Source organism: Macaca mulatta, chromosome 4, assembly GCF_049350105.2.
Source record: "Macaca mulatta isolate MMU2019108-1 chromosome 4, T2T-MMU8v2.0, whole genome shotgun sequence".
Classification (NCBI taxonomy): Eukaryota; Metazoa; Chordata; class Mammalia; order Primates; family Cercopithecidae; genus Macaca; species Macaca mulatta.
Window position 1 is genome coordinate 16,251,840 of NC_133409.1, and position 27,784 is coordinate 16,279,623.

The 27,784-nt window shown below is 40.2% G+C and overlaps 1 protein-coding gene across 1 annotated transcript in view; it reads left to right on the forward strand.

Moving 5' to 3' along the window:
* The window catches only part of SLC16A10 (solute carrier family 16 member 10), a 138,677-nt gene that overhangs the window by 80,447 nt on the left and 30,446 nt on the right, over positions 1-27,784 (forward strand). The window contains 2 exon segments of the mRNA NM_001260620.1: positions 6,581-6,725; positions 11,180-11,633. Of these exon segments, the coding sequence (NP_001247549.1) occupies positions 6,581-6,725; positions 11,180-11,633 (599 nt within the window).

The following is a 27,784-nucleotide window of genomic DNA, read 5'->3' on the forward strand; positions in this document are numbered from 1 at the left end:
GGACTCTGCTCAATAATATTAACATATTGCATTTTAATCTCAGTTTTGCATACGATTATTTTATATAATTTAAGGTTATTAGACCAATATTGATTATTACAGAGCATAGATATCTTGAAAGAGGCCAAGATGGAGTGGAAATGCAGGTTGGAACTACCAAAGGGCAAAAAACTATTTATCAACCTTTAACTACAGTAAATCTTCCCTTGGGGTATTTTCATTTGTAAACACTTTGCCCTTGCAATCATTTACATCTGCATAATTACAACACCTTTGCTTTATTTGGCATGCAGGAGAATCTTCTTAAATATCAAACCTAACCACTTTGAGTGATTTGCATCCTGCTTTTGTCATACATTTAGAGCCCTGGGATTTTTTCTCAGAATGGAGTAGGAAACAAATAGGATCTAGATAGGGAAACTGAAAAGCTTCCTGGTATTTTTCTGTAAAAAGATTTCTTAACGTGTCTTCTTAGATGTGTCTCTCTGATGTCAAACATACACACATATTCAAATAAGAGTTATACAAGCACATCTTATACATTTTTGGCATCTATGTCTCTTAAGACACAGGACATTCTATCTGGTGTTCTGATCAGACCACTTTTGCATATGTTACTAGACTGAAAATTTTTGGAAGGTAGAGAAATCTCTTATTTGTTTTTATATTCCCAACAGCCTAGGATAGAACCTAGAACATTAAAGAACACTAAAATTTTAATAGTGTAACTGAAAAGCAGGTTAGTTGGTCACTGCATGTAGAGTCCAATTAACAAGAGCAAGTTCTGATACAAAGAAGTGTATTTATTTCAAAACTAGCTTAGAGGCAGAGGGACAAAGCCTCCTGCCTAACTGTGCCACTTCACCTTTGGAGCAAAAAGTGGGCATTTTTATAAGGTAGGGGAGGAAATGAGCAAAGGCAAGGGTCCCTCTGCTACTGGGCAGGTATCTGAGCTGGCACCTTCTTGGGCGGAAGTAAGTTGTAGAAGTGGCCAAGTGGGCGTGCTTTCAACATGCCCTCCTAGTGGGCATGAGTTATGAGATGACCCAGTGGATAGTTCTGTGGGGGCATGCTTTGGTCTGCAAATCGACTGTCAACTTTCGAGGAGAGATCCTTGGGGGGAAAATTCGGAAGTCCTCTGTGGGTGTTTTGTAGAAGAACATAGAGGGACGAGGGCTCGATTGCTATTTATTTATTTATTTATTGAGAGAGAAGGTCTTGCTCTGTTGCCCAGGCTGGAGTGCAGTGGCACCATCATACCTTACTGCAGCCTCAAACTCCTGGGCTCCAGAGAGCCTCCTGCCTCCCTGCCTCCCAGGAGTCCCAGCCTCCCAAGTAGCTGGGACTACTGTTGTTTGCTACCATGCCCAGCTAGTTTTTAAAGTATTTTTTTTTTGTAGAGATGGGTTCTTGCTTTGTTGCCCACGCTGGGCTTGAACTCCTGGCTTCAAGTAATCCTCCTACCTCAGCCTCCCAAAGTGCTGGGATTATACATATGAGCCACTGTTCCTGGTCTAGTTTGATGCTTTTTTTTTTTTTTTTTTCCTGAGACAGAGTCTTACTCTGTTGCCCAGGCTGGAGTGTAGTGGCGCAATCTTAGCTCACTGCAACCTTTGCCTCCCGGGTTCAAGCGATTCTTGTTACTCAGCCTCCGGAATAGCTGGGATTACAGGCACCTGCCACCACACCCGCTAATTTTTGTACTTTTAGTAGAGATGGGATTTCACCCTGTTGGCCAGGCTGGTTTGAACTCCTGACCTCAGGTGATCCACCGGACTTGGGCTCCCAAAGTGCTGGGATTACAGGCATGAACCACCACACCCGGCTATTTACATTTTTAAGATAAAAATTTTACCATGCTGGATATATTACAGTAACTATGTACTTCAGTTTCCCAATTGTTAAACGAACTTAATAGAAGTACTACCTTATAGAATTCTGGAGATTAAATGAAATAATCTTCTGAGTGCAACAAATATATTATCAGTACAACAGCTAGCTCTGCTGAGTCTTTATTATTATAATAGTGGTAATAGTCAGACTTGGAAGGGGTGAAAGAGAACAACAGTCTATTTTATTTTTGTGGCATATATATCATAGGTCATAAGACCTTGGATTATTTAGATGCCATGTTAAAACTTGACAAAAACTAGAAATGTTGTGAGTGTGCAATAGCAGGTAATAACTAATCTGATAATTAATTTATTCTTGAATTTGATCAGAAGACAGATCTAACTTCATCTATTGCCAATTATTATTGTAGCAAAATCTATTAGAATTTCAGTGTAGGCACTACAGTACAATAGTGTGAATTTCAAAAGTGAGATATTTTATGTGGCTTTTTAAAGTAGGTTTTCAAATCAGTTAAAGGCTCTAAAACCCATTAAGAAGGATACTATGGGTCAGGAATAGCATTTTATGAGGACTCCTGAGAAAACGGTGCTGTGTCCCCTCCACCATTGTGTAAGTGGAGGTTACTCTCACTTGTTCTCTCACTTGGTATCTCTCCTTGTTCTCTCACTTGGTATCAAGTGAGAGGGGCTTGAGAGGGACGACTTAAGAGATTTAAAGGATTCCCCCCAGTTGCGGGGAAAAGAGGACCAGGGTCCGCTCTCCGAGATACCCAACAAGGAGAGAACTGTGGCTGGCTTACTGTTTCCACAGAAAGAACTATACTATAATGGTGGCTGTGTTGAATTTGCCTACACTCCAGCCTTTGTCAGGGCAAAGGAAATGTATTTCCTGCAGATTAGAGGTGGGCCTAGTGGAGGAGAGGGATAGCTTGGAGTTGGACTCCTGTCCAAATAGATGCCTGAAAGGGCAGTGAGGTTCCAATGGTGAGTCTTTTGAATGACAGCCAAAAAGCCAGGAGAAGAATGAATTATCCAAGTCAGTGGAGCTATGACCAGAGGTGAGACTCTGAATAACCCATGAAAGTGCATCTGAGAAAAAAGAGTTAGCTTCAAACATCAGCAGACAGGTGTTTTGGCAGGAAGGCCCATGTTGGCATCTCTTTGCCTTCCTTCCCCAGCCTCCCTGTCTTCCATGCCTATCTTGGAAAGATCCCACAGCTAGTGATGGCGAAAGTTGTGGAAGAGAAGAGAAGCAGCTGATTCAATCCCTTCCCAGGTTCCCTGGGGCTGGGGAAAACATTTGATTACCTAGTGAAGATTGGTTTGTTACCTAAAGTGACCATAAGCCTTCCTTTATTTAACATTGACCAAAAGAATCAAATGGGCCTGCTGAAGTGATCATCTAGTGGCAAGGGAAAAATTTTTCCCCACTAAATAAATTTTAAGAAGACAGTCAAGACAAGAAACTATATTTGATTATATCCTTTAGTGCTTATTCAGTAAACACATAAGTCTGTAATTTTTAATATTCGGTATAACAGTAGATTGAAATCCACAGTAATTCACAAAAACTTATGCAAGGTTTTTTTTTTTTGAGACAGAATCTCACTCTGTCCCCCAGGTTGGAGTACAGTAGGATGACCTTGATTCACTGTAGCCTCCACCTCCCAGGTTCAAGCAATTCTTGTGCCTCAGCCTCCTGAATAGTTGGGATTACAAGCATGAGCCAGCAAGGCTAGCTAATTTTTGTATTTTTAGTAGAGACGAGGTTTCTGCATGTTGGCCAGGCTGGTCTTGATCCTGATCTCAGGTGATCTGCCTGCCTTGATCTCCCAAAGTGCTGGGATTACGGGCTTGAGCCACCGTGCTCGGCCAAGGTATTTTTTCTTGAAAAATCTTCCCTCATATGAGCAGTATATGCAGTATAATGATATGCTCTTGGGTTTCTTGACGTGGTCTAATATTTAGTGTTGGCCCCTTAATTATAAAAGTGCTTTTATCTAAAAGTAGATGTTAGTTGTCAGGCAATGTTTGCTATAAAAAAAATTAAATAAAAAATAAAAGTAGATGTTAGGATGTTTTCTTCTGGCCTGCCTAGTATTTATATTAGATTCTTTCTTTTCTTTCTTCCTTTCTTTCCTCCTTTCTTTCTCTTTCTTTCTTTCTTTCTTTCTTTCTTTCTTTCTTTCTTTCTTTCTTTCTTTCTTTCTTTCTTTCTTTCTTTCTTTCTTTTCTTTCTCTCTCTCCCTTTCTTTTCTTTCTTTCTCTTTCTTTCTTTCTTTTCTTTCCTTCTTTCTCTTTCTCTCTTTATCTCTTTCCCTCCCTCCCTCCCTCTGTCCGTTCCTCCCTCCCTCCCTCCCTCCCTCCCTCCTTACCTCCTTCCCCCCTTCCCCCCTTTCCCCCTTCCGTCCTTCCGTCCTTCCGTCCGTCCGTCCGTCCTTCCTTCCTTCCTTCCTTCCTTCCTTCCTTCCTTCCTTCCGTCCTTCCGTCCTTCCTTCCTTCCTCTCTCAGCTGCCCAGGCTGCAGTGTACAGTCACACGATCTCGGCTCACTGCAACCACCATCTCCCGGGTTCAGGTGATTCTCCCATCTCAGCCTCCTGAGTAGCTGGGACTACAGGCACCTGCCCCCACGCCTGGCTAATTTTTGTATTTTAGTATAGACGGGGTTTCACCATGTTGGCCAGGCTCGTCTGGAACTCCTGACCTCAGGTGATCAGCCTACCTCGGCCTCCCAAAGTGCTAGGATTACAGATGTGAGCCACCATACCCAGCCTAGATTGTTTCTTAAACACCACAGATGTCTGAACTTTTTTGAATGAAATTAAATTATTAGAGATTAGTAAAATTTTGTATAAGATAGTAGACTAAAAAATTCTTACTAGGCTGGGTATGGTGGCTCATGCCTGTAATGCCAGCAATTTGGGAGGCCAGGGTGGGCCAATTGCTTAAGCCCAGGAGTTTGAGACCAGCCTGGGCAACATGGTGAAACCTTGTCTCTACAAAAGATACAAAAATTAATTGGTGTGGTAGCACACACCTGTAGTCCCAGCTACTGAGGAGGCTTAGGTGGGAGGATGGCTTGAGCCCAGAAGGCAGAGGTTGCAGTGAGCCAAGATTGCAGCACCACACTCCAGCCTGGGTGACACAGCGAGACCCTGTCTCATTAAAAAAAGAAAATTTAACCTGTCTCAAGCTCCCCATACTGTAAGGCTCTAAACGTCTTGGTTGGATTGTGCTAATATATTTGGCCAATCAGCTCCTTCCTACCGTCTACTTTTGAACCCCTATCACCACCATTTAAGTCAAGATGACAGTGTTTACACAATCTCTTCACTGTATTTTAAGATTAGTCTTCTTTCTGGTGAGGGAAGACAGATAATAGAAATATGGCTGACTGACTGGGCCATGGCTCACGCCTGCAACCCAGCACTTTAGAGGCCGAGGTGGGAGGATTGCTGGAAGCCAGGAGTTCAAGACCAGCTTGAGTAACAAAGTGAGACCCTGTCTCTACAAAAGAAACACACAAAAAAGAAATACAACTGACTAAAATATATATATAATTTAAAAACGTAAGAAGGCAAAAAATTTCTGGGCTCAAGGTGGGTGATCGCTTAAGCCCAGGAGTTCAAGACCAGCCTGGGCAACCTGGCAAAACCTCGTTTCTACAAAAAAATACAAAAATTAGCCAGGCATGGTGCTGCACACCTGTGGTTCCAGCTACTTGGAAGGTTGAGGTGGGAAATTTGCTTGAGCCTGGGCTGTCAAGATCACAGTGAGCTGAGATCGCACCACTGTACTCCAGCCTGGGCAATGGAGTGAGATCATTTCTCAAAAAAAAAAAAAAAAAAAAAAAAGGCAAAATATTAAATTATTAGTATGATAAAGTTTCATTTGGACTTAATATGAAATTCATTACTAGAAATGATGATCATTTGCATAGGGCTTAACTACCTTTGCTAAGAAAATAGAGTAATATACTGGGAGACTCCCAGAGCTTCACAGAGCTTCAGGGTCATCTACCAAGACAGACAATTTGTTGTCATCATCATTGTTAAAACTCTAAATTATTAAGTGCTTGTGTGCCAGATACTGAGGTTTATGTGCACTTTCTCTAATCTTTAATAATTCTAGAAAGGTATTTATTTGATCCATTTTCAAGATAAGAAAACTCATTCAGAGGGGAAGTAACTTGACCAAGGATATGTTGTAGTTGTAGAGCTGGGAATATGACTCATGTGTGTTTTTTCCACAGCTCATTTTCACTTAGGTTCCATTAGTTTATTTTACTTTTTTAGGAGGACTTACAGACTTGATTTCCTTGGCGAAGTCAGATCACTCATTTCTTTGACACATAATTATGATTATTTGTATTTAATATTTCTTTTTTTCTTGTTGGTTTTCATTTTTTGGGTTTTTATGGAATCTGACTTCTGATTCTCAATTTTTTTATTGTGAAATATAACATACCTTCAGAAAAGAAGATTAAACATATGTATGGTTTTATAAATAATTATAAAATAAATACCCAGTAACTATTATCCAGGTCAGCAAATATTCTACTAGTGTATGAGTCAATTTCCATGGCAAAAGAACTAAGCTTAGGCGCTATACTAAAAAAAAAAAGCTAAAAATAAAATTTTTCTAAATGTGTATTATATCAATGGAATAAGTACAAATATAACTTACCATGTCATAATTCCTCCCACCCTTTCCCCTCTTTTACAGCATGGGTAGGTTCTCTCTCCATGGGGATGATTTTCTTTTGCTGCCCAATAGTCAGCATCTTCACAGACCTATTTGGTTGTCGGAAAACAGCTGTCATGGGTGCTGCTGTTGGATTTGTTGGGCTCATGTCCAGTTCTTTTGTAAGGTAAGGACTTGGTTTTTTCATGTTGCTTTTGAAAAACTGTTAAATGCCTTAAAGTTTTAATTTAAGAAACTTTGTTTCTTAAATTCAAAATTCAAAAATTCTTTGTTTAATTTACAAACAAAGCTCCTCCTTTTCATTTCTTAAAACTTTAAGCAGTATGACTTAGAAAACAAACTGTTATCCATAGCAGCAAATCAGAGCTTGAGAATTCGAATGCTTTTTTTTCTTTTAATGCCTAAGACTTAGACATCAATCAGGATATATGTGTTTCCTGGTGCATGGAAAAATGTTTCTCCTTATCTTTTTCTTCTATTCACATAAAAATCCCAATGGCACTCAAGTTATAACAATAAGTTATCTAAAATAGCGGCCTTAGTTTAAGGTCCTTTCAGTCTGAGGCCCACGGGTTACAATACGTGCTGTTTTAAAGTAGCTGTTCATAGGCTTGATATGAAATATTTTTATTAATGAGACCAAAACCTTGCCATTTATTCCAACCCAGATAGAGAATTCCTGTCTGTTCTTTAAAAAAAGAACATGCTAAAATTTTAAAATATCATGGCAAAATGAAGTGGTCCAATGTACCTTAAAATAAAACTTAATGTCAGTGTACTTCTCCTGTATCTATTAGAAAAGGGATCCGCAGCCCCTGTGCCACAGACTGGCACGGGTCCATGGCCTGTTAGGAACTGGGCTGCACAGCAGGAGGTGAGCTGTGGGTGAGCAAGCAAAGCTTCCTCTGTATTTATAGCTGCTTCCTATTACTTGCATTACCACCTGAGCTCCACCTCCTGTCAGATCAGCGGCAGCATTAAATTCTCCTAGGAGTGCAAACCCTATCGTGAACTGTACATATGAGGGATCTAGGTTGCACTCCCCTTATGAGAATCTAAATGCCTGATGATCTGTCACTTTCTTCCGTAACACCCAGATGTTACCGTCTAGTTTCAGGAAAACAAGCCCAGGGCTCCCACTGATTCTACATTATGATGAGTTGTATCATTATTTCATTATATATTACAATGTAATAATATTAGAAATAAAGTGCACAATAAATGTAATGCACTTGAATCATCCCTAACCACCCTCCCCCGACCCCATCCATGGAAAAATTCTTCCTGAAACTGGTCTCTGGTGCCAAAAAGATTGGGGACTCCTGTATTAGAAGAAAAGATGCAGTGCACTGAAGAGGGACTAACCATAAGGAGCAGATGGGCACATAACTGCATGGAGCACCTCTCCCTGCAGCTCTGGTTCTCCTTGTAAGTCCCTTGCGTTGGTAGAATAATCCTCAGTTAGAGAAACACTGATTTAATATGTAGCTCTGGCTAACAGGAGGTGCTTAAGAAGAAAACCTCTTAAGATCATTTCTATCCTTTGTCTCTACTTTAGTGGTTTATCTTCATTTCCTGCCTCTTTCCTGTCCCTAGCTGTCTTCATGCTGCTTTAGTTGAAAAGCATTAATGTGGTCATTAAGGAAAAATAAGTCAAATTTACATTTGACTTTTTATTTTTAAATATTTAATCAACAGGATCCTTGGTTTTACTCATTGCCACTCCCCACACCCCAACACACATCCCTTCCTCAACTCTAAAGTGAGCCTCATTCTTTCGTATTTTCTTCCATCTAATTTAGACTCCAGCCTGGGTGGCAGAGCGAGACTCCGTCTCAAAAAAAAAAAAAAAGAAATTCTAGTTGGATTTTTAAAAATTATATTTATTTCTTTGTAGAAAATAGATATTTTCATATTTAAAGTACCTTGATGGGTTTTTTCTTCTAAAATTGTTTTTTTTTTTTAAAAAAAAGTTTTGATTGGAATAAGATTCTGTGTAGGTAATTCTGTGAGATGATTTATTTTAGCAGCAATATAATATTTACATTATTATTAATGTAATTAATGTTATTAATACCTCATCAGATAGCTTCTTTGATCTGGAAGCTTACAGGTACCTATTGTCAGTACCTGTGGCTCTGCCACTTGCCAAATGTATTACAACTCCAGCTGTGGTCGAGAGGGGACTGAGAGGTAGACAGCTTATGTAATTTACTACCTAGTTTGTTAACCAAACACACATACAAAGCAATGTTTTTCAAATTTTTCTGACCACTGAGCAATAAAAATTATGACATATATTTTGATGTGACCCAGTTCTCTCTCTCTTTTCTGTACCCTCTAAGTGAAACAAAATTTATTGAAACCAAAATTCCCTTACTATGTGTAATATTCTCATATTTTCTATTAAATGTCATTATTTAGCCTGCTGGTCAAAGGCTACTGAAACTTGAGAGCAAGATACAGGAGCAAGGGGAAATGTGGTATAGATTCTGAGTGTCGGGTGGCAGGTCCATTTTTCCTCTAGTTCCTGTTCTGCCTTCTGAGGAAAACCTTCTCCAGCAACTTAGGTCAATCACACCCATGTCCCTTCTCTGAATCCTTTTTACATGTATGATTGGTATCCGACAGCCTTACTCATTTACATTGCACTTATTCGGCTGCCAAACATCACAGACTGGAACCATCTGTTCCTGAAGGGAAAACCTGGAAGTGAAAAGGGTTCAGCAGCAGTGAAAATGCCATCGCAAAGCTCATTACTTCACTCTGTAGAAGGGAGAGCCTCTGTGGTTTTCCAGCTGAGAGCATTACAGTACAGTGGTACAACTGTATAGGAACTGATGTTCCTGATGATTCTGCTGTGAATAGTATTTTTAATATACACTTTGAAGAAGGCAGAGAGGAATGTACAATAGACTTAAAATTTTTTTCTTTAAAATTGTTAAATAAAAACAAATAAGCACTTTACGTAAGTTACAATTATCTGGAAAACTACTTAGGTGGAAAAACTGATACAGAATGAATGAAGCATTAATTTCTGTTTTGTTCTGTGTTGTATTATTATTATTTGGGATAGGTATCTTGTTTCACTAAGCAGACTATGAATATCTTGAAGGCAGAACCACATTTTTTTTTTTTTTTTTTGAGACAGGGTCTCACTATTACCCAGGCCAGAATGCAGTGGTGTGATCATAGCTCACTGCAGCCTGGATTCCTGGGTTCAAGCCATCCTCCTGCCCCAGCTTCCTGAGTAGCTAGGACTACAGGCACATGCCATCACACCCAGCTAATTTCAGCTTTTTTTTTTTTTTTTTTTAAGTAGAGATGGGGTTTTGCTATGTTGCCAGACTGGGTTCAAGCCATCCTCCTGCTTTGGCCACCCAAAGTGTTGGGATTACAATTGTGAGCCACCATGTCTGGCCAAGGACCAAATTTTTAATATTCTTTTCCACAACATATCTGGTACATAGTAGTTGCTTAATATGTTGGCTAAACAAAGAGTGGAGATTCAGTAAAGGGTGATCAGAGTGAGGTGAGATTAATTTGGGAAACCCTAGAAGTGCCTCTTGAGTCTGATCTGAAGGTGGTGCTAGCTGTGGATTAATAGAGGGAGAAGGGCATCTCAGAGAGAGGATTGCCAACATGCCTTAATTTTATCAGATTCTAGAGTTCCTTATGATTACCTCAGCATGTTGCTAGACTAGCATTATTGTCCAAAATTTAATTATTAACCAACTTTATCTATCTTACTTTCTAATAAATTGTTTGCTTTTACTACTGATAGCCTTTTCAAAAAACTTTAACTAGTTTTGTTCTTTACCGTAATTGTTTCAAAGAACATAATGATACGATCCTTTATCTTCCTAAGAAATGTGCAATTATTTGGTTAAACTAGAAGATTATTTAATCCATTATTCTTTTGACACACGCATGGCCTTACAGCTTACAAACTGAGATCACTAAAAGGAATACACGTAATTTAGTCTTTCTGCAGTCAGAATATGATTTCTTGTTATCTTGCACAATATTGGGAACAGTGCAACACAGGGCGAAGGTTGGTCTACAGCCCTTAGGCCAGCAAAAACAGGCACAACTGCGCCTCTGTGCAAATGTTCCTGACATAACCTTGGGGAAAAAATATAAAATGCAGCCTTTTCTTTTACTACCTTGTTTGGTAAGTACCTGGAAAAACTCCATGAAATAATTAGTTTTCATAGTTAATTCTAACTTTTTAAAAAAGTGTTTCATTGAGACTAGGTTTTTGGTTTGTTAATTGAATCACTGTTGATTTTACTCTTCCTGGCACCAACCTTTATTTCTGAGCTGTGGAGAGCACAGTTCTTACTCAGTGCTGTGTGCGTCACCTGAAATCCACAGAAAGAGGAGGCAGAACAAAATCACTGATGACGTTAATGGTTATTTTTCACACATTCAGATTAAATTAAAATATGTTTAGTGCTACATTCTTGACTTACTGAGTTTTTCCCTCATTTTGGTTAACTTTTACTTGTAGAAAATATGTTGATGAACAAAAACCCACTTTTACTATAAGGTTTTATTCTACCAAGCACACAGTAACAATATTGAAAGCTGCTTTCCATCTTTTTCATCTTTATACAGTTCCATCGAGCCTCTGTACCTTACCTATGGAATCATATTTGCCTGCGGCTGCTCCTTTGCATACCAGCCTTCATTGGTCATTCTGGGACACTATTTCAAGAAGCGCCTTGGACTGGTGAATGGCATTGTCACTGCTGGCAGCAGTGTCTTCACAATCCTGCTGCCTTTGCTCTTAAGGGTTCTGATTGACAGCGTGGGCCTCTTTCACACACTGAGGGTGCTCTGCATCTTCATGTTTGTTCTCTTTCTGGCTGGCTTTACTTACCGTCCTCTTGCTACCAGTACCAAAGATAAAGAGAGTGGAGGTAGCGGATCCTCCCTCTTTTCCAGGAGAAAGTTCAGTCCTCCAAAAAAAATTTTCAATTTTGCCATCTTCAAGGTGACAGCTTATGCAGTGTGGGCAGTTGGAATACCACTTGCACTTTTTGGATACTTTGTGCCTTATGTTCACTTGGTGAGTATGCTCCTTCACTGATCATGAATATTACTATTTCATAAAGAAAAACTTCTTTGAAGAGAAAGATAGGTCAAGTTAAAGTTGGCCTCAAACATTATCCTGGTTGTAATTTGGGTATTTTTGAAATGAAAGGTCTCTCAAGACAATGTCAATACACCATCAGACCACTAAACAGAGAGAGTATGTTTCATAGTGTGCTTTGGTATTTTAAAAACCCCGCAAACCCAGCCAGACACCATGGTGCCTTTCTGTGGTCCCAGCTACTAAGCTGAGGCAGGAGGATCGCTTGAGCCCAGGAGTTCAAATCCAGCCTAGACAACATAGAGAGACTCTGCCTCTAAAAATAAAATAAAAGTCCCCAAACAAATGCATTTTTTTTTTAAAAGGAAGGCTAAAATATTGGAACAAATTGCATTCAATATAAAACATTTGATAAGTCTCTTTTTCTTCATATGGCTTTTATCAGGGACAAAGTTAGCGCTGTGATTTTGCTACCGTAAGTAAATTGTGTTGCAACCAGTGTAGAAATTAGGTAATTAGCAAAAAAGCCATGACTTTGATACAAAGAAGCATTACATCTACTTGTGGTACACTTCTGGGAAAATGGGAATTCTATTCAGAGGAATATCTGAGAAAAGTTACTCAAGTTCTAAATGAGGAAAGAGAGCTACAGTTTTATAGGAAATGAGTATTTCAAGTGCTCAAGCAGTTTATATTGTTTATTTCTATTTCAAAGGCAAAATTCAGCTTCGTTATACTGAAATAAGAATAATTAGTGTCTAGGTAGGGGTTGGTGGCTCATGCCTGTAATCCCACCACTTTGGGGAGCTGATGCAGGAGTTCAAGACCAGCGTGGGCAACATAGGGAGACTTCATCCCTACCTGGGGAAGAAAAAAAAAATAGAAGGAAGAAGCAGTATCTAAAGTATCTGCCCCGGCAACATTTGTTCAAAAGTGTTCATTATGTTTCTTCCTTTTTTCTTACTTTTGTGGCTGAAAATGTGTTCACAGTTCACCATAAATGATAAACAAAACTGACATTGGCGCACATATTTGTATGTTTGTGAACTTGGATTTTTTTCTGGCTTACAGTCTACTTTTGGAGATTTGTGCAGTTTTTCTTTAGTTAAGAAATAAGTATAAATATAACTTATTTATGGATCATCAGGCTACATCCTGATCTGATAGTCCATTTTCATACTGTTAGGAAGGTATAGCTGAACCACCTTAAGCTAAGTTTCCTGAAATATAGATCTGTTGTGACAGGATTAACTTTACCAGCCAACCTCTTTCATAGCTTCTGTAGTCAAGATAACATTTATTGGAGAACATTTATTGTGTCCTTTCTCAAAAAGATGAGTAGAAATGCTTTTTCTTTTTTTCTTTTTTCTAGACAGGGTCTTGTTAAGTTGCTCGGGCTGACTTCAAGCAATCTGCTTGCCTCAGCTGGGATTACAGGTGCAAGCCACCACACCCAGCTTTAAAAAAAAATTATCTTTGGTACTACCACGTGAACACACCCACAGAAATCAGTAACTCAGCTTTGCTAATACTGGACATTTACCCAAGGAAAAGTGGTAGATGACTGCCTAATTATTTTTGGTTATATGTTTATAATTTGTAAATTAATTTCACATATATTACTTCATGTGACTTTCACAATAAACCAGTAAAGCAGATAAAATAAATATTAGCTCCAATTTTACAGACTGAAAAACAGATCTATCGTTAATAGAGACGTTAGTGATTTTCCAAGAATTACATGTCAGTAAACAGCAGAGCAGGAGTTAGTTCTCTTCCACTGTGCTTATCTGGTAGCAAATTCAGTCTACAGTCTTAATAGCATATTGGGCCACTTCCCTGGATATATTACCAAATGTGTCCGTCTTACTGGGGGAAAAATGAGTATGCCTAAGGAAATTTAATAAACATGTTATTTCTTCAGGTAAGTCAAATTTCATAGTAGAAGGTGGTTAGACAATGTTACAGATACTTTTGTGGTCAGGAGATGGCAAATCAGATGGTGCACAGAACGGTAACGTCTCTGTTAATTCTGTTAATAAACCATGCCTTTTTTCTGCTCTGCCTTCTTCCAGGCATGTTTTCTTACAAAATATGTTGATATTTTTCATTTGAGATTTTCTCTTTCTCAACCCATTATGGCACCAAATGCAGCATGGTAGAGGAAAGATCAGATAGCTAAATGCCATACAGGTGTTTAAAGCTCCTCTTTGGTGATGTACTGAGTTTGTCACTTTGTTGTAATTTAAGGTTTGAATTATGGATACTTAACCAGGAATGGGACACTAGTTTCCTCCTTATACAGGGAAAAGGTGTCTCATATCCTTCAAAAGACTAGTAAAGTAGATAATGTTCAATTCCTATTAAACCCTTTATTGACTGTTGAGGGGACACATATATGAGGCATAAAAATTTGCTCTGAAGGAGCATAAACCTAGTACATGTAATTAAAAATGGCTACAGTTTACAAAGCACTTTTACATACATTCTCTCATTTAATATTCACAACAATGCAATACCTGTGGCGTATCCTCTTTATTTCGTGGATGGGAAGACTAATGCCCGGAAAGATTACATAACTTGCTCAGCCAGGCACAGTGGCTCACGCCTATAATCTCACCACTTTGGGAGAATGAGGTGGAAGGATCACTTGAGCCCAGCAGTTCAAGAGCAACTTGAGCAACATAGTGAGATTCCGTCTCTACAAAAAGTAATTTAAAAAAATTACCCGGTCATGGTGGTGCATGCCTGTAGTCCCAGCTACTTTGGAGGCTAAGGTAGAAGGATCGCGTGAGCTCAGGAGGTCAAGGCTGCAGCGAGCCGTGATGGTGCGACTGCACTCCAGCCTGGGTGACTGAGTGAGACCCTATCTCTAAAAAAAATTAAAAAGTATTCTAAAGGAAGAACAGATTGAACAACTTTTAATTTATTTGTCTCCTCCTAGTGGCAGGCTTTTAAATATGGAAGGTGAAGAAATAAAGAGCCAGGTGTGGTGGTACACACCTGTAGTCCTAACTACTCAGGAGGCTGAGGCAGGAGGATCACTGGAGCCCAGGAGTTCAAGGCTGCGGTGTGCTATGATTGTGCCACTGCATGCCAGCCTGGGTAACACAGCAAGACTCTGTCCCTAAAAAACAAATAATAAATAAAGAAGTAACTTGCTCAAGGTCACAGAGATAGTGACTGATAATTATTAGTGTAGTACTTTTATGTAAGTGGCGGTATTGTATAGTGGTTTAATAGTGAAGGTTCTGGGCCTGGTGCAGTGGCTCACCCCTGTAATCCCAGCACTTTGGGAGGCCAAGGCAGGTGGATCACCAGAGGTCAGGAGTTCGTGACCAGCCTGGCCAACATGGTGAAATCCCATCTCTACTAAAACTACAAAAATTAGCTGGGCGTGATGGCTTGCACCTGTAATCTCAGCTACTCAGGAGACTGAAACAGGAGAATCACTTGAACTCAGGAGGCGGAGGTTGCAGTGAGCTGAGATCGCGCCATTGCACTCCAGCCTGGGTGACAAGAGCGAAACTCCATCTCAAAAAAAAAAAAAAAAAAAAAAGTGAAGGTTCTGAAGTAAGACAGATCTGGGTTTAAATCCTGGTTTTGTTTCTTACTAGTTGCATAACCTTGGACATCCTCTGTAAGCATCAGTTTCCTCATCTATGGAGATAAACCCAGTTTTGCAGAATTGTGAGGATTAGATAAAATATGTGTGAAACATCTAACTGAGTTCTGGCAAAAAATGGGAGTTATTTTAATGTAAGACAATGTGATTGCCAACTGAGTGGTTTTAAGGAATGAGATAGAAGATTTTAAAAGGAGAAAGATAATATCCATTTGGAAAAGTGGTTTTAAAAAGTTTCATAGTGGGCCAGGCGCCATGGCTCACGTCTGTAATCCCAGCACTTTGGGAGGCCGAGGCGGGCGGATCATGAGGTCAGGAGATCGAGGCCATCCTGGCTAACATGGTGGAACTCCGTCTCTACTAAAAATACAAAAAAATTAGCCGGGCATGGTGGCGGGTGCCAGCTACTCGGGAGGCTGAGGCAGGAGAATGGCATGAACCCAGGAGGTGGAGCTTGCAGTGAGCCAAGATCGGGCCACTGCACTCAAAAAAAAAAAAAAAAAAAAGTTTCATAGCATTGGAGTTGGGCCTTGAGCATGAGATTCTGTGTACAAATCAGATCTTTGATCAACTAGGAAACTAACTTACCAGTTTAGGTCTTTGAAGATTCAGAAGTACAAGGGAGTGCTGTCACTGCTATGTTAAAAATTCTAAGATCTCATTAGATTGTACATGATGATTTGAGAGTATGCTTGCTTTCAAAGTGAGGTTGGAGGTTTGATCTTGTTGTAGTTGACTTTTCACAATGAAGAATTAGATTGCCTCCTGGAAGCTAATTCACCTCTCTTTTAGGCCTACCCACTTAAAATCTTTTTTAGAAGAGTACAAATCTTATAGATCGATTTAGATGAGGCCTAACTTTCTAAAAACGATTCCTAGTAGCGGCTGTGTCAGTTTTTATGACTTGCCCCTTTTGCCTGAGAGTTGTTTTGTTTTGTTTTCTGGAATCTTTTTTTTGTTTTGTTTTGTTTTTGGTTTTTTTTGAGACAGAGTCTTTCTCTGTCTCCCAGGCTGTAGTGCAGTGGTGCAATCTCGGCTCACTGCAATCTCCACTTCCCAGATTCAAGTGATTCTCCTGCTTCAGCCTCCCAGTAGCTGAGATTACAGGCGCCTGCTGCCATGCCCGACTTAATTTTTTGTATTTTTAGTAGAGACAGGGTTTTGCCATGTTGGCCAGGCTGGTCCCGAACTCCTGACCTCAGGTGATCCACACGCCTCGGCCTCCCAAAGTGCTGGTATTACAGGTGTGAGCCACCGCGCCTGGCCTCTGGGTTTCTTTTCTTTTCTTTTCTTTTTTTTTAATGACTCCTCTGACTCTGGTTTTTCTCCATTTAGCTTTCAGGAGCATAAACTATCTTGGTTTTCTGCCTGCCTCCACATCACTCCTCCTTAGTTTCTTTGCTCACTTCTTTTTCCCACTGACCCCTGAATGTCAGCATGTCCTAGGGCTTGTCCCTGATCTTTTTCTCCATGTATTCTACTGGTGGTTTCATCCAGTCTGCTAAGTTCATACATCATGTTTATGTCAATGACTTCACATTTATAATTCTAGTCCAGACCTTTTCCCTGAATCCTCCACCAGAGCTGTATATCCAGCTGCTTACTTAGTATCTCCACTTGGGTAACTGCTAGCTTGTTTCAGACATATCCTAACCCTGAGGTCTTGATCTTACCCCCTAAAACTTACTCTGCCCCCAGCCATCCTCATCTCAGGAGTTGGCAATTCCACCCTTTCAGTTGATCAGACTCAAAACTTTGGAGTCACCCTTGGCTCTTCTTTCTTGCACACCATAGTCCTGATCCAGTCAAGAAATCCTGGTGGCTTTTCTTTCAAAATATATCCAGGATCTGACCACCTCTTACCATCCTCACTACTCATACCTTAGCCCAGGCTACCACGTACCCCTAGCCTGGATCACTGCCAGAGCCTCCTAACTGGTCTCCCTGTTCCTTCTCTGGCCCGTGTAGTTTGTTCTCTATAAGAAGCCACAGGCATTCTTTCTAAATGTAAGGCACCCTGCTCAGAATCCTTCAATGGCTTCCCATTTCTCTAAGAGTAAAAACCAATATCCTTACAGTGGCCTTCAAGGTCCTCCACAATCTGGCCCTCACTACCTCTCCGAGCTTCCATCCCTGTCCCCTTGCCCACTTTGCTTCTGCCATTCACCTTTTCATGGGGCTCACCCTGACTACCTGCTTGAAACTTCCTCTGTCCCTTTTCCCCTGAGTATTCCCAAACCCCTCCTATTACTCCTTTTCTTTTTTTGTAGCACTTAATACTTTCTAACATATTATCTATTTTACTGCTTTATTGTGGTCATTGCTTACTATCTGTATATTTACATGTCTGCTAGAATGTAAACCCCACAAGGGTAAGGATCTATTTCATTCAATGATAGATCCCAAGCATCTAGCGCAATGCCTAGCACACACTGGGTGCTCAAATATTTGTTGAATGACTAAATATATTCTGGATCAGTCTAAAGTGACACTGTATAAGTAATGTTCACTTTTTCACCATTTGGATCTTTAAAATTCTCTACTTTGATCCTATACTGATTTTTCACATTCTGTACTTGCAGGACATGGTGTTATTCATATTTATTCAATACCTATTCAACAAATAAGCTCAAACTAAGCAAACCTCAGAATAATTGAGTAACCAGTAATGCTGTCCGTTGATGGAGGAGAGAGTTGGTGTGTTTTGCTCTGATTCACTTATGCCTTTGCTGAAATTTTAAGATAAATAGAAGAAATTTCTGGTCCCTCAAGCAACTGTGTCTTCAGTAGCCACTGAAAAAATCTCAAAGAGTCTGGAGTGGTGTGTGTAAGAATAGGTTGCAGGATGCAGAACAATAGCCAGGCCTCAGGTCTACATAGCTTTGGTTGAGCATTGAACATAGGGCCTCATGAGGTAACTGATAAATGCCAAACATGACAATGATAAATGCCAAATATGACAATGATAAATGCCGAAGAATGACAGTGACAAAAATAATGAAGTTACCAAAAATGGTGATAACTTTTCTCATTGGCATGAAATGCTTCATCCCCAATATGAAGCTGATTATTTAGTTTCAGTTACTCTCTTCTCTCTACCCTCCTACTCAACTTGAAGATCAACTACTTAGTACCTGTGTTCTTTGACTCTAGACCATATCATTGGGTCAAATTTCAGTTTTTAAATTTTAGGTCCACATGGTTCTCTGTTAAGAAGATGACTGACTCATATATTGAAATCTGTAAAATATGTATTCATTAGCCTTTTTTAAAAACTCCCTTATAAGTGGGTTGACTTTGTGGCAGATAGTAATTGACTGTTCTCAAAAGAAATTTTGACCTGGTAGGAAGATTCCATTTACCTGATGCTATGATTAAAGACAGACAGATCATTTGCTTGCTAGCAGGGCAATTAGGTGGACTTCAAGTCCACTAATAATTGGAAATGAATTTTTTTGTTTTTTGAGACTGAGTCTCATTCTGTCACCTAGGCTGGAGGGCAGTGGCGTGATCTTGGCTCACTGCAACCTCCGCCTCCTGGGTTCAAGCAATTCTCCCGCCTCAGCCTCCCAAGTAGCTGGGATTACAGGCACCTGCCACCACGCCTAGCTAATTTTTGAATTTTTAGTAGAGATGAGGTTTTACCATATTGGCCAGGTTGGTCTCAAACTCCTGACCTCAGGTGATCTGCCTGCCTTGGCCTCCCAAAATGCTGGATTACAGGCATTAGCCACCGCCCTGGCCACGAATTGTATTTTTAAACCAGAAATGAAAATTTGAGGCTAATAAGTCAGTACAAGGAGCATGTGAACCTCAAAAGGTATTTTTTAGCTTTCAGTAGTGCCAGATGCTGCCAAGGATCAGTCAACACTGGAATGTAGCTATTGGACCTTGCTAGGCAGAGCACCTCCATTTACACTGTGGTCAGAGCAGCAGTACTGCTCCAAGCCAGAGCTAAGGGCACTGAGCCATGCAAATAGGAACAGCATACAAGCCTTCATCTCTCTGTGGCTTCCTCAGAGGGAGATTCATGTAACATTTGCCAAGAATTGATTATGTGTCAAGCACTTCCCCAAAATCTCACAGAACCACCACAAGGATGAGTGTAATAAATAACACATACTTAGAGCCAAGGAAATAATTCTGCAAAGCTGTGCTTGTTCAAAGTCATTCGCTTTATGCTTCAAGTGGGATTTGAATACAGGTTTCAGACAAATATGTCTGAAATATACTCTTTTTATGAAGGAGTCTGCGTTCCTTCATGACTAATCCAGAGATGGGAGTGCTGCTATTTTCAGCCATACTGGGCCTACACCAAAGATTGCTTTGCATGTTTCCCTTCTATTCTCTCAAAACTAAGAACAGAGTCCATGTTGAGCTGTTCCAGCACTCAGAGCATGCTTCACAGCCAGGGAGAAAACTCTGGAGGAAACCAGCTTTTGTTTTGATATAATTAATGGGAATGAGAAAATATCTATACCCTTCTTTTCAGCCCCAACTTCTCTTTTGAAATCTAGTACGTTGTGAATATGAGAAAACTGAGGCCATGCAAAGTTACTTTTCACAACCTGTGACAAACAGAACATGGACCATACATAGCTTCGTGTTCAATTTTGCTTTCTACAGTAAACATTAAGTATAGCAGAAGAACAAAAATGGACATATACAAATTTATAGCAAGATCTATCCTTTATTTGATTAACATAAATACTATTGTAGGAAAATGGAAAAAGGTAAACTGCTTGAAATTTAGTCACATATAAACGCTCCGAGGCCACTGGTGGATCATTAGTCTCCTGAGAGAGCTCTAAAGAATTAGTATGTTGGAAAACTATTCCCTCTTGCTAATGTGTAAATTTCACCAGTGGGATTTTTTTTTTTAAGACAGGGCCTCGCTCTCTTGTCCAGGCTGGAATGCAGAGGTGCAATCATACCTCACTGTAGCCTCGACCTCCTGGGCTCAAGCAATACTCCCACCTCAGCCTCCCAAGTAGCTAGGACCAGAGGTGCACACCACCACACATGGCTAATTTTTAAATTTTTTGTGGAGATGGGGTTCTCACCACATTGCCCAGGCTGGTCTCAAACTTCTGGGCTCAAACAATCCTCCTGCCTTTGGCTCCCCACCAAAGCACTGGGATGACAGGTGCAAGCCACTGCACCTGGCCTTCACTAGGTTTTTCATTTTGTTTTGCATGTGTCTCAGGTTTTATTTGATAAAATGCAGTATACTTTGAATCATCTCAAATTTCATTTCTAATATGGACATTGGCATGTCTCAAATCTTTGGATTAATAATCAAATTAAAGTTTGTTAAAGTTTGAGGAACCTAAATTTAGCCAATTAGATAAGGGTCCTTTCATGTTTTTATGTCAACTAGAAAATAAATTGTTATGATATGGGATGAATAGAAATAGAAATCTTAATTTGAAGAATCTTCCCCTTGTGAGGCTATACTAAGTGGCTTTTGCCTGACATTGACAAGGTGGTTTTGGGTTGTGGAGAGAGTTGTCTGATCCATTGAGAGTACATTTCTTACCTTCAATGTCTAGGGCATCCTTTGGGAGAAGCCCTTGCAGTCACTAACTCTAAGGATCATAGAGCATAAGCGTAAGCAGGCCTTCTTATGTATTCATGCAGTCAGGAAGGGTCTTCAGCACCCAGAGTTCTAGCGGCTGCACATTGCTGATGTGTTAGCCCTCAGCTGCCCATGTTGCATCTATTTCCCCCGTGCTTCCCCCCTTTCTATCCCTATCGTTAGCTCTCTGGCTCTTTTGCCCCTCTCCCCTTGGGCAGCTTACTTGTAATTACAAAGTTTATGTTCCCTCATAACAGATTGTAAAAGTGCTCATTTAAAGGGCAACGCGCACCAATTTGGAGGTGTATAACTGCAAACACGGAATCCCTCTGTCTCTGTTATGCAATCCCGGTATCTCTGTATCCATGTTAAATTGAATTGATGCTTTTTTGAAGTAAAATGGTAAGAACAATGGCAACATCTAGGCTTCAGAGCATAGTTTAAGATTTTTGCCCAATCCGCCAACCCATGCAATGGTGTGCTTTGTCTAAAAGAAAACCACAGGTTTCTTGTAGACAAATATAACATTTATTTCCTGCATTTCTTTTTGATTTAACATTTTTTAACATTTTAGTTAACGTTTTTATTAACATTTTAGTCTACAAGATGCTTCCACATTATCTGTCACTGGAGTCTCGGACCACCATGTGAAATGGGCAATATCAGGGCTTCTGTCTAGCAAGAAAAGAACCAGAGTTGGGGTGGCGGAACAACTGCTCAGGGTTGCAAGAATGGTACATGGTGCAACCAGGGCTTGAGCTTGGGTCTTCTTACAAGTGTGGCTTTTAAATAACATACTTAAGTGCCTGCCAAAAAAGTGTAACAGTAACTTAGGACCTGAAAGGCATTGTACAGGTCATGTATTTGCACTCCTCCCCCTGCCCTACAAAAAAAGAAAGGTAAAGGAACTAAGGCACGGAATGGTTAAGTTGCTGGCCAAAAGCCAGTTATAAAAGTAGCAGAACTGGGTGTAACACCCAAGAACATCCATGGAAAATAAATGGAAGCTTATTACAGCCCAGCCTGTGAATATGTACATAGAAACAGAATGTGTATGTAGAAACAAAATGATTACAGGAGTGAAATTAGTTTCTGTCCGAACCCTGGTCAACTCATAGGGTTCACTTCCCAATCAGGAGGTTGCTTTGCCATTTTGACATGATGCATTTTCTCAGAGTTGCCAACAGCAGTTGCACTGTCTTTGTTATCTTTCTTTCATGGATCTATTTGGAGCTCAGGGACAAGGTTGTTGTGCAGCAGATTGTCCCTGACAATGCAAGGCTCACAATTGTATCCTTGTAAACCAAAGGTCACTGTACACTAGGCCAGGAATGGACTGCTGAAGGTGACCTCTCCTTCATGTTGGTTGGTTTACCTCTGTTGGTTGTGTTTATCTCTGTTCACTATAAGGTTCTGACAGAAGCAAAGTCTTGGGCCCCATTACATGTCCCCAGCTTGGTGGATGATGGTTGTAGAGTGCTGGAAACGTTTTTATTGATTTAAAATGGAGTTATGTAACTGAAGAGTTGCCCTATCTCTGTCTTCGTAGCACTGCAACCAATTAAAATAGAAAGGCTTAGAATGTTAATTCTGTTTTTGGCCTAGAGGCTTAAATACTAGGGTTTAAAAGTTTCATTTACTTTCTCTCTCCCTCTTTCCCTCCCTCCCTTCTTTCTTCCCTCCCTCCCTTCTTCCCTTTTTCTTTTTTCTTAGCTATACAGAATACTTTGCTACTTTGCAAAACGAAGAGTAATTACATTGCTTTTTCATCAAGATTTTCAAATTTAAGTAATTTTGTTTTTCTATTTTTCATTCAAAAATAGGCTTACAACATTTCCTTGACACCAGGATATATATATATATATTTAGAGACTGAGTCTTGCTATGTTGTTCAGGCTGGCCTTGAACTCCTGGTGTCAAGTGATCCTCCTGTCTCAACCTCCCCAAGTGCTAGGATCACAGGCATGAGCCACTGTACTCAGCCTTTGTTAATCTAAATATGATAATTTACCCACTGAGATTCATGTGTGCTGATTAAATTTACTCTCAATCCCTATATGTATTTCTTGTATTTTTGTTGTTGTTATGTGGCCTGAAAATGTTTCCTTTATTTATTCATTCCCTTTGCAATTAACTTCCAAAAAGGCTATGAAGATATTTACGCACATATATGTTTTCTGATTCAACTCTCATGGTAACCTTTTATAAGGAAAGCAGCGCTAATAGTGGTTCTCCTACTAATAGATATGAACACCGAGGCTCAGAGAGGTTTAAAAGGCTTGCCTAAGGTTGCACAGTTAAGTAACAGGGTTGCCATTAGAATAAATTATATTTAAATTAATTTATTGTTGTTTGACTTGCTATAATTATAAATCAGTTAAACAGATTCAAGTATTCATTTGAGTGTCTATTGTGTGCCACAGACATTCTAGATGTGGGGATACAATGCTAAGAACAGATACTTTCTCACACATAGCTCAATAAACAAGTAAGTTCATAAAGAAACAAAGCAATTTTCAAATAGTGATATTTTCTTCAAAGAAAACAAAATGAGATGGAAGGTGATGGTAAGAAATGGTAAGAGACAACTTTAGCCAGTCAGGGACAACTTCATTGAAAAGCTGATAGTAAGTACATCTTTTGGGTGAAGGGTAGTATTAGGTACTTTGAAGATACAAAAATAAGACAGCTTTCTGTTGCCCTTGGGAGGCCTGTAACAGAATTTCTCAAGTCTCTAAGGCCAATCAAGAGTTGGATTTTTTAATCCAACTTATTTTTATTTGATGTATTATTAAAAATCTGCATGTCAAAAATGAAAATATCTTGCATACTTTGCTGTAGGACCCAATCATTGTTTCTTCTTCATATACTGTATTAGTCTGTTTTCACACTGCTAATAAAGACTTACCCAAGACTGGGCAATTTATAAAGAAAAAGAGTTTAATGGACTCACAGTTCCACATGGCTGGGGAGGATTCACAGTCATGGTGGAAGATGGAGGAGGAGCAAAGGCATGTCTTACATGGTGGCAGGCAAGGGAGTATGTGCAGGGGAACTGCCCTTTATAAAACCATCAGATCTCATGAGACTTATTCACTATCATGAGAATAGCACAAGAAAAACCCGCCCCCAAGATTTAATTACCTCCTACCAGCTTGCTCCCATGACATGTGGGGATTATGGGAGCTATAATTCAAGATGAAATTTGGGTAGGAAACACAGCCAAACCATGTCATTCTGCCCCTGGCTCCTCCCACATCTCATGTCCTCATATTTCAAAACGAATTATGCCTTCCCAATAGTCCCTCAAAGTCTTAACTCATTTCAGCATTAACTCAAAAGTCCACAGTCCAAAGTCTCATCTGAGACAAGGCAATCCCTTCTGCCTGTGAATCTGTGAAATCAAAAGCAAGTTAGTTACTTCCTAGATAAAATAGGGATGCAAGCATTGGGTAAATACACCCATTCCAAGTGGGAGAAATTGGCCAAAACAAAGGGGCTACAGGCCCCATGCAAGTCTGAAATCCAGTAGGGCAGTTATTAAACCTTAAAGTTCCAAAATGATCTTCTTTGATTCCATGTCTCACATTCAGGGCACATTAATGTAAGAGGTGTGCTCCCACGGCCTTGGGAAGCTCTGCCCCTGTGGCTTTGCAGGGTACAGGCTCCCTTCCAGCTGCTTTCATGGGCTGACATTGAGGGTCTGCAGCTTTTCCAGATGCAGTGTAGGCTGTTGGTGGATCTACTATTCTGGGGTCTGGAGGACGGTATCCCTCTTCTCATAGCTCCACTAGGCAGTACCCCACTGGGGACTCTGTGTAGGGGCTCCGATCCCACATTTCCCTTCCACACTGCCCTAGCAGAGGTTCTTCATGAGGGCCCTGCCCCTGCAGCAAACTTCTGTCTGTACATCCAGGCATTTCCATACATCCTCTGAAATCTAGGCAGAGGTTCCCAAACCTCAATTCTTGACTTCTGTGCACCCACAGACTCAGCACCATGTGGAAGGTGCCAAGGCTTGGGGCTTGCACCCTCTGAAGCCATGACCTGAGCTGTATCTTAGCCCCTCTTAGCCATGGCTGGAGCAGCTAGGATACAGTACACTAAGTCCCTAAGCTTCACACAGCATAGAGGGGCTCTGGGCCTGGCCTATGAAACCATTTTTTCCTCCTAGGCCTTCAGGTCTGTAATGGGAGGGGCTACCTTGAAGGTCTGTGGCATACCCTGGGGACATTTTCACCATTGTCTTGGCAATTAACATTGGGCTTCTTCTCACTTATGGAAATTCTGCAAATTTCTGCAGCTGGCTTGAATTCCTCCCCAGAAAATGGGTTTTTCTTTTTCTTCTTATTATTTTATTATATTTTAAGTTCTGGAATACATGTGCATAATGTGCAGGTTTATTACATAGGTATACATGTGCCAGCCATGGTGGTTTGCTGTACCCATCAACCTGTCAGCTACATTAGGTATTTCTCCTAATGCTATCCTTCCTGTAGCCCCCCATTCCCCTGACCAGCCCTGGTGTGTGATGTTCCCCTCCCTGTGTCCTTGTGTTCTGATTGTTCAGCTCCCACTTATGAGTGAGAGCATGCGGTGTTTGGTTTTCTGTTCCTGTCTTAGTTTCCTGAGAATGATGGTTTCCAGCTTCATCCATGTCCCTGCAAAGGACAGGAACTCATCCTTTTTATGGCTGCATAGTATTACATGGTGTACATGTGCCACTTTTTCTTTATCTAGTCTGTCATTGATGGGCATTTGGGTTGGTTTCAAGTCTTTGCTATTGTGAATAGTGCTGCAATAAACATACATGTGCATGTGTCTTTATAGTAGAATGATTTATAATCCTTTACCAGTAATAGGATTGCTGGGTCAAATGGTATTTCTGGTTCTAGTTCCTTGAGGAATTGCCACACTGTCTTCCACAATGGTTGAACTAATTTACACTCCCACCAACAGTGTAAAAGCATTCTTATTTCTCCACATCCTCTCCAGCATCTCGTTTCCTGACATTTTAATGATTGCCATTCTAACTGGCGTGAGATGGTATCTCATTGTGGTTTTGATTTGCATTTCTCTAATGACCAGTGATGATCTTTTTTTATATATGTTTGTTGGCTGCATAAATATCTTCTTTTGAAAAGTGTCTGTTCATATCCTTCACCTACTTTTTGATGGGGTTGTTTTCTTCTTGTAAATTTGTTTAAGTTCCTTGTAGATTGTGGATATTAGCCCTTTGTCAGATGGATAGATTGCAAAAATTTTCTCCCATTCTGTAGGTTGCCTGTTCACTCTGATGGTAGTTCCTTTTGCTGTGCAGAAGCTCTTTAGTTTAGTTAGATCCCATTTGTCAATTTTGGCTTTTGTTGCCATCGCTTTTGGTGTTTTAGTCATGAAGTCTTTGCCCATGCCTATGTCCTGAATGGTATTGCCTAGGTTTTCTTCTAGGGTTTTTATGGTTCCATTGCATCAACAGGCTGCAAATTTTCCAAACTTTTATACTCTGCTTCCTCTAGAACACTTTGCTGCTTAGAAATTTCTTCCAACACATACCCCAAATCATCCTCTCAAGTTCAAAGTTCCACAGATCTCTAGGGCAGGGACAAAATGCCACCAGTCTCTCTGTATAGCAAGTGTGACCTTTACTCCAGTTCCCGACAAATTCCTCATCTCCATCTGAGACCACCTCAGAAGCCATTCAACAGGTCTCTAGGAAGTTCCAAACTTTCCCACATCTGCCTGTCTTCTTCTGAGCCCTCCAAACTGTTCCAGCCTCTGCCTGTTACCCAGTTCCAAAGTTGCTTCCACATGTTTGGGTATCTTTACAGCAGCACCTCACTACCCAGTACCAATTTACTGTATTAGTCTGTTCTCATGCTGCTAATAAAGACATACCCGAGACTGGGTAATTTATAAAGAAAAAGAGGTTTAATGGACTCACAGTTCCATATGGCTGGGGAGGCCGCACAATCATGGCAGAAGGCAGAGGAGGAGCACAACCAAGTCTTACGTGGCAGGAGGCAAGAGTGTGCATGCAGAGGAACTGCCCTTTATGAAACTATCATGAGAACAGCACAGGAAAAACCCACTCCCATGATTTAATTACCTCCCACCAGGTTCCTCCTAGGACACATGGGGATTATGGGAGTTACAATTCAAGATGAGATCTGGATGGGAACACAGCCAAGCCATATTATATACTTTATTAACTACTTATCTCTTCTAATAATATACTAGTGTTACTTGGTTCTCATGTGGTTATTCTTCTTACTACCTTTTTTGGAGATGAAGTCTCACTATGTTGCCCAAGCTAGTCTCAAACTCCTGGGCGTGAGCCATCCTCCCATGGTTGCCTCCCAAAGTGCTGGGATTACAGATGTGAGCCATCACACCTGGCCTCATGTGGTTATTACAGTGAATGATTAAGATACCTTCTCTCCTTTACTTTGTCTCTACTTTTTCTCAGATTTTTTTCAGTGATGTCTATGCTTTTCTTGTTTTCTAGCTTTTCTAACATTGCATTTATTTTCCTTCAGATCTCAACATCTGCTGCAATTTGACTATTCAGGTTAGTGACAATTTGCCCATTTATCAGTTTTGTGCCTTAGGCGGTATTCACCAGCATTCTCCTACTTGAGATGAATAAGGATCTTTATTTCTCTGACCACTTGTTTGCTCATTCATGTGAAGTTTAATATTTACAGAACACTTTCATCAAAACAAGCTAGTTTTTTCTTTTCAAAATATAATATACTAGCATAGGAACTTGAGATAATACAGAAGAAATCTAGAGAACTGATCATGTAGAAATAATTAAACTAAAACAAAGCTGCTGCTTATAGTAAGGTAGACCAAGTTTGTCCTGTGTTCCAAATTACACTTAGCCAAACATAAATATTCATAGATAATTGAATAGTAGTTTTT